Source organism: Scardinius erythrophthalmus, assembly GCF_964197995.2.
Source record: "Scardinius erythrophthalmus genome assembly, chromosome: 17".
Lineage (NCBI taxonomy): Eukaryota > Metazoa > Chordata > Actinopteri > Cypriniformes > Leuciscidae > Scardinius > Scardinius erythrophthalmus.
Genome location: NC_138237.1, coordinates 6263553 through 6270348, shown reverse-complemented (window position 1 = coordinate 6270348; position 6796 = coordinate 6263553). Strand labels below are relative to the sequence as shown.

The following is a 6796-nucleotide window of genomic DNA, read 5'->3' as shown; positions in this document are numbered from 1 at the left end:
TTTAAGGCGACAGTTACATTTATTTACTCAGATAAGTACTGAGTAATATTAATTAACTACATTTACTTACTATAGAGTTACGGTTAGAGTTAGGGTTTGGTTTAGGATTTTTACTGTTATAACTATAGTAAAGACATGTAGTAACGTGTAACTACGTCACCTTAAATTAGTGTTACCATTAAGACAAAAAACAAAAGGGACGAGACGAGAAGAGGGTGGATATTAGACAAGAAAAGAGTGACAGAATAAAACAGAATAGAAATAAAGCAACAAGCCATGAGATGCCATGTTTTACAGTGATTTTACTACAATTTAGGGGTGTTGTTCACCTGAAACCCCCATAACCACGGTATGCTCTTGTTCTAGAAGTTTTGTTATTGTAAACTAAAACTAAACTAAACTTAAAGAACCTTCACAATTATCTGAAATAATTATGGCGAAATCCTAAAATTACTAAAACTAAAAATGAAAAAAAATATATATAAATTAAAGCTAAATAGAAAAATTAAATAAAAAATAACTATTTATTTTTATTAAAATATAAAAATAAAAGCTAATTCAAAATATGAATACATACTAATAATAATTAGCATTATAATTAATACTAAGTATAAATACTACTATTAACTAAAGTTAATAAGAATTAATACTATTAGTAGCAATACTAATAATAAAATAATAAAATATGTTTATTTGCTATTTTACAGACATGACTCATCAAAACTGTTTTTAGAGCTAGCTCAACTGGTTTTAGAATAGAATAGAATAGAATAGAATAGAATATCCGAGAAGCCAGAGGAGTTTCTAGTGTGATTTCATGAGTAAATTGGATTGTTACATGCATAAGAGTGTGGATATAAGCCCTCCTACAGAGCTCTGTCTCTGAGCCCATCCATCCAGGCTTAAGCTTCAATAAATACAGTAATTAAACTGAGACTAGTCCCCCTCATGCAGCTCCACCCCTGGGCCTAGTCACTGCAAGGCAGCTACTTAAAACATGGTGATTATAGAGACTACACTTCATTACTGTGCCAGAGAGGAGCAGAACAAGACCGAGACACAGAAATAGAATAGAATAGAATAGAATAGAATGGAAGGGAATAGAAGAATAGAATAGAATAGAATCTGAATAGAACAGAATAGAATCTGATGATATTGTAATCTAAATGCTATGCAAACACTGTGTGATGACTATAATCACGGCTCCGCTGGGTGATAATGTGTGTAACTACAGGGGTCGTGAATCAGGGGACGGTCGGGCCAATCAGACAGTGGATATTGGAGCCAAACGGTCTCACCCAAACGACAGCGAGAACCAGACGATGGCCAACTTCACAGTGTTGTCCTTGACGGGGTAATCCCAGCACTTCATGAACGTGAGCCAGATCTGCACACACACACACACACACACACACGCACACACACACACAGTCAAGTAATGCCTAAAGTGCAAATAAAACACCTGTGATTTATGTACAATATGATTTCCTTTCATCACACAGTTAAGAAATGCAAAGGCAAAGATGAATAATTTTTGCTGTTGTTGTGTTGTTGTCTGCTAAGCACTGTATTTGGAATCTGCAACTATTATAATCCAGTACATTGCATATACATGTGGGACGACTTATACTCGTGACAAATTCCTTGTATGTTTTGCATACTTGGCCAATAAAGTTGATTCAGATTAAGTTGATTAAGATGTTAGCCTATATATATATTTCTTGAGCACAAAATCATCATATCAGAATGATTTCTGAAGGATCATGTGACACTGAAGACTGGAGTAATGATGCTGAAAATTACATTTTAAAATGAATTTCACAGTATTACTGTTTATACTGTATTTCTGATCAAATAAATGCAGCCTCGGTGAGCAGAAGAGACTTCTTTAAGAAGCATTTAAAAATCTTACCGACCCCAAACGTTTGAAAGCTAGTGTAAACTGCCTCAGAAACAGTCTGCATTAGTGAATCCCGTGGCACATGGTGTGTGTGTGTGTGTACAGGAGATCTGAGGGTTTGCTCACTCACTCCGTGCAGTTCGCTCTTGATCCGGAATAAGACTTTGAGCACAGGGTTTGCCGACTCCGACTGCATCTCCACCAGCTCATCCAGGTGTTTAGGGATCTTGATCCGGTTCACCTGCAGGGGGAGACAGAGAGACGTGACGTTCCCAGAGTGAGTGGGGTCAAGGGTCAAGCTGGTTATCTGTGGCCGGTCTCGTTAACCACTGCTGGTTGAGTGTGTGTGTGTGTTGATGTGTGAGAGAAGACGAGAGTGTGTGTGACTCACAGTGAAGACTTTCTCCGGCTCTCCGCGCGCACGCATGTTAGTGTCATGAATCTGTTTGAGAACCATCCACGCCTCGTCATGTTTTCCCATCTGTAGATGAGAGTGTGCACAAATTAAAAACAATCTCCAGCCAAGTCATATTTATTTGTACAGCGCTTTTCACAGAACACATTGTTTCAAAGCAGCGTTACAGAAAATCATGATGCTAATATTTATAATATCTTCATGCCTTACAGTCACATTTAGCAGATTAGAGATGGCCAATAAAGTTACATTTTGCGACGATATAAACAATCAAGCAGTTGAGATTTGCTATATACAATAGAATCGCTTCACGTGAATATACTGTATGTATGCAGATACAGTTAGACATATACTACCGTTCAAAAGTTTGGGGTCATAAAAAAAAACAGTAATATTGTGAAATATTATGACAATTTAAAATGACTGTTTTCTATGTGAATATATATTAAATTGTAATTTATTCCTGTGATAAAAACTGAATTTTCAGCATCATTACTCCAGTCTTCAGTGTCACATGATCCTTCATCATTCTAATATGATGATTTGATGCTCAAGAAACTCATTATTATTATCAATGTTGAAAACAGTTGTGCACATTTTTTTTTTCAAAATTCTTTGATGAATAGGAAGTTCAAAAGAACAGCATTTATTTAAAATAGAATATTTTCTAACATTATAAATGTCTTTACTGTAACTTTTGATCAGTTTAACTCATCCTTGATGAATAAAAGTATTGATTTATTTTATTTCTTTCCCCCAAAAATAAAATTTAAATTCTTACTGACCCCAAACTTTTGAACGGTAGTGTTTAATGTTACAAAAGCTTTAGATTTCAGATAAATGCTGTTCTTTTCAACTTTCTATTCGTCATAGCATCATGAAATAAATATGTAAAAAACTGTTTTCAACATTGATAATAATCATAAAAGTTTCTTGATCATCAAATCATCATATTAGAGTGATTTCTGAAGGATCATGTGACACTGAAGACTGGAGTAATGATGCTGAAAATACAGCTTTGATCACAGGAATAAATACACTTTACTGTATATTCACATAGAAAACAGTCATTTTAAATTGTCATAATATTTCATAATATTACTTATTTTGTTTGTATTTTTAATCAAATAAATGCAGCCTTGGTGAGCAGAAGAGACTTCTTTTAAAAACATAAAAAATCTTACTGACCCCAAACGTTTGAACGGTAGTGTATATATATCCAATTTCATATATAGAGTTGTACGATAATACTGTTTACAACTATTTTACTACACTAGCAGGCAAAGTTTAGTTTTTTATCCCTGACTGTTTTCCTCAGATTTAAATAATAGTTCAGTAATGAAAACTAAAGTTGTCACATGTTGTTGTTTCTCGTTTGGACTTTTATGTTTAGTTTGATTTAGTTTCCTGTTTCTATTTTGTAGTTCTTTTGGAACTGAATGTGAATGTGCAGACTTTCATTACCTCCAGGTAGAAGCGTGGACTCTCCGGCATGAACGTGAGCGCAACGACCGCAGAGACACAGGGCAGCGCGCAGACCACCACAAACACACGCCAACTGTGGAACTGATACGCTGAACCCATACTGAAGCTCCAGCCTGCACACACACACACACACACACACACACACACACACACACACACACACACACACACACACACACACACACACACACACACACACACACACACACACACACACACACAGAGAGAACATTAAACAACCATAAACACCTATAACAAAAAAGTACTGTGGCATTACCATGATAAAATGATGGTCTCAGATAATACTATTGTACTTTGATATACACCATAATTGATTACCATTATTTACCATGGTATTTACATGATAGTCTAAGATGCTTTATATCGCGTGTCTATCTATATCTAGAAACACGGTATTACTATGGTAACAACCCCAAAACAATGGTATTAAAAAAAGTATTTGAAATAGAATACTATTATTTACAATAATAACTCTGCACAGTTGGTGTATTTTAGTTTTGTTGATGACACAAGCAAATGCGGTTCAGTGCAACACAAAACACACAAGTGAATTCCACAAAAGCCTCTGCAACTAAATTTCACAGTGAATAAGTTTGTTTGGTGTGTGTTTGTGTGTGTGTGTGTGTGTGTGTGTGTGTGTGTAGAGGAGTCGATTAAGAATGCCTGCAGGAGTAATACTGTTGAAAAAACCCCTCTCACTGAAAAATAATCATTAAAGTTGGTATCATTTTCCACATGGCTGCTGCTCTCTGACGCTGCGGAGAATGTCTAGAGGCGGAGCGGCACCATATGGTGTGTGTGTGTGTGTTTTATTCAGAAACTGAGAAACGGTGAGCGATGGAGCTGAGCAAGATGCTTACAGGACAGCTGCGGGGGAACGGAGAGGAACAAACGGAGACGCCTTGGAGGACAGAAAGGCCTTAGACCAGAAAAAGATGCTTAAAGGGAAATTCTGTCATCATTTACTCACTTCAGACACAACTGGAGTTTAGCAGAATGTTCACGCTGCTCTTTTCAATACAATGACGGTGGATGAGGACTGGGGCTGATGAGCTCCAGAGAACAGCAGAAACACCAGAAAAGCAGTTCATATGATCATATGTGTCAAAAGCTGACAGTTTGCTGAAGAGGAAGTATGCTGAAGAGAAAATTAGATGCATGATGATAGAATTTTCCCTTGTGGGTTAACTCTTTAAACTTCCTTTAAAACATTTTTTTTTCAATATACACAGTACAAACTTCAGGAGTTTTACTGAATGGTGGACCAAGCCTGCAAAGCAAACAAAATGAAACTGAGCTGAACTGAACTGAACTGAACTGAACGAACAAAACAAACTGAACTGAACTGAACGGAACGGAACGGAACGAACAAAACAAACTGAACTGAACGAACTGATCAAACTGAACTGAACTGAACTGATCAAAATGAACGGAACGGAACGAACGGAACAAACTGAACTGAACTGAACTGAACGGAACGGAATGAAACGGAACTGAACTGAACAAACGGAACTGAACGAACGGAACGGAACGGAACTGAACTGAACTGAACTGTACTGAACTGAACGGAACGGAACGAACGGAACAAACGGAACAAACTGAACTGAACTGAACGGAACGGAATGAAACGGAACTGAACTGAACAAACGGAACTGAACGAACGGAACGGAACTGAACTGAACGAACAAAACTAAACTGAACTGAACGGAGCTGAACGAACGGAATGGAACAAACTGAACTGAACTGAACAAACTAAACTGAACTGAACTGAACTGGGCCGGGTTTCCCGATAACGATATATCTTAGCTCTTAAGAACACTTTCTATGTGCAAGGTTACGAAAATGCGAAAATTTCCCAAAAATGCACTTAACATGTACGCGCGAGAACACGTTCTACGTGCTACTTAAGAGTCGCTGTCCATTGGTGAAGTGCTGAAATATAACCTTATATGGAATCGTATTCTGAACGTGTAACCTTATCAAGGTTAATCAAGACGAATCTATATAAAGCACTTACAGGCGGAGGCACTGACAAAATGGCTGAACAAAAAAAAAACGAAAAAACAAAACCAAGAAAAGACACCTTTCAAAAAGATGAAATTAATGTCCTTTTAAAGGAGAAACAAAGATGTAATTATTAACAGATTTAAAGGATTTCTTTTATTTATTCTTTTGTTCATTCATTTAATTTTGATTAAAATTATTAGATTAAATTTTTTAAATTTTTTGTTTTGTTTTCTGACCTTTTTAATTATTTAATTTATACATTAATTTAACCAACAACAAAAAAAGAGTAATAAAGTGTACAATAAAGTACAATCAACACCTTATATTATAATCACATTGCATTTGAATAAAGTTAAAGGTGTAATCTGCCGGTTGTCCTGCAGGTGTCATCATAAATCTGTCTTCTTACGATGCACTTGGGGATGTACGATTACTCCAGAGCACTCGAAGTTCTACGAAGATTTTCAAGTGCTACTTAAGCTATGATGCTTTTGGGAAACAGACCATAATATTAAGATCAGTTGTACGATCGTTTTTAACGATCAACTTAGGCTTACGATGCTTTTGGGAAACGCAGCCCTGAACTGATCAAACGGAACTGAACTGAACTGAACAAACGGAACTGAACGAACGGAACTGAACTGAACGGAGCTGAACAAATGGAACAGAACAAACTGAACGAATGGAACTGAACTGAACAGAATGGAACGGAGCGAAACAGAACTGAACTGAACAAACGGAATGGAATGGAACGGAACGAACTGAACAAACGGAACGGAACGGAATGGAACGAACTGAACGAACGAAGGAAGGAAGAGGAAGGGAAGGGAAGGGAAGGGAAGGGAAGGGAAGGGAACTGAACTGATGTAAATAATGATAATTACATCCATACATACAAACTATATAAAATACTATATATATATATATATATATATATATATATATATATATATATATATATATATATA

General features: G+C 36.3%; 1 protein-coding gene across 1 annotated transcript in view; it reads right to left on the bottom strand.

The window, feature by feature from the left end:
- The window catches only part of LOC308705525 (synaptic vesicle glycoprotein 2C), a gene marked incomplete at both ends in the record, with an annotated part of 45292 nt that overhangs the window by 12552 nt on the left and 25944 nt on the right, over positions 1 to 6796 (bottom strand). Inside the window, 4 exons of the mRNA XM_081390569.1 lie at positions 1299 to 1387; positions 2031 to 2141; positions 2292 to 2381; positions 3780 to 3913. Coding sequence (XP_081246695.1) covers positions 1299 to 1387; positions 2031 to 2141; positions 2292 to 2381; positions 3780 to 3913 — 424 coding nt within the window. The remainder of the gene's footprint in view (positions 1 to 1298; positions 1388 to 2030; positions 2142 to 2291; positions 2382 to 3779; positions 3914 to 6796) is intronic.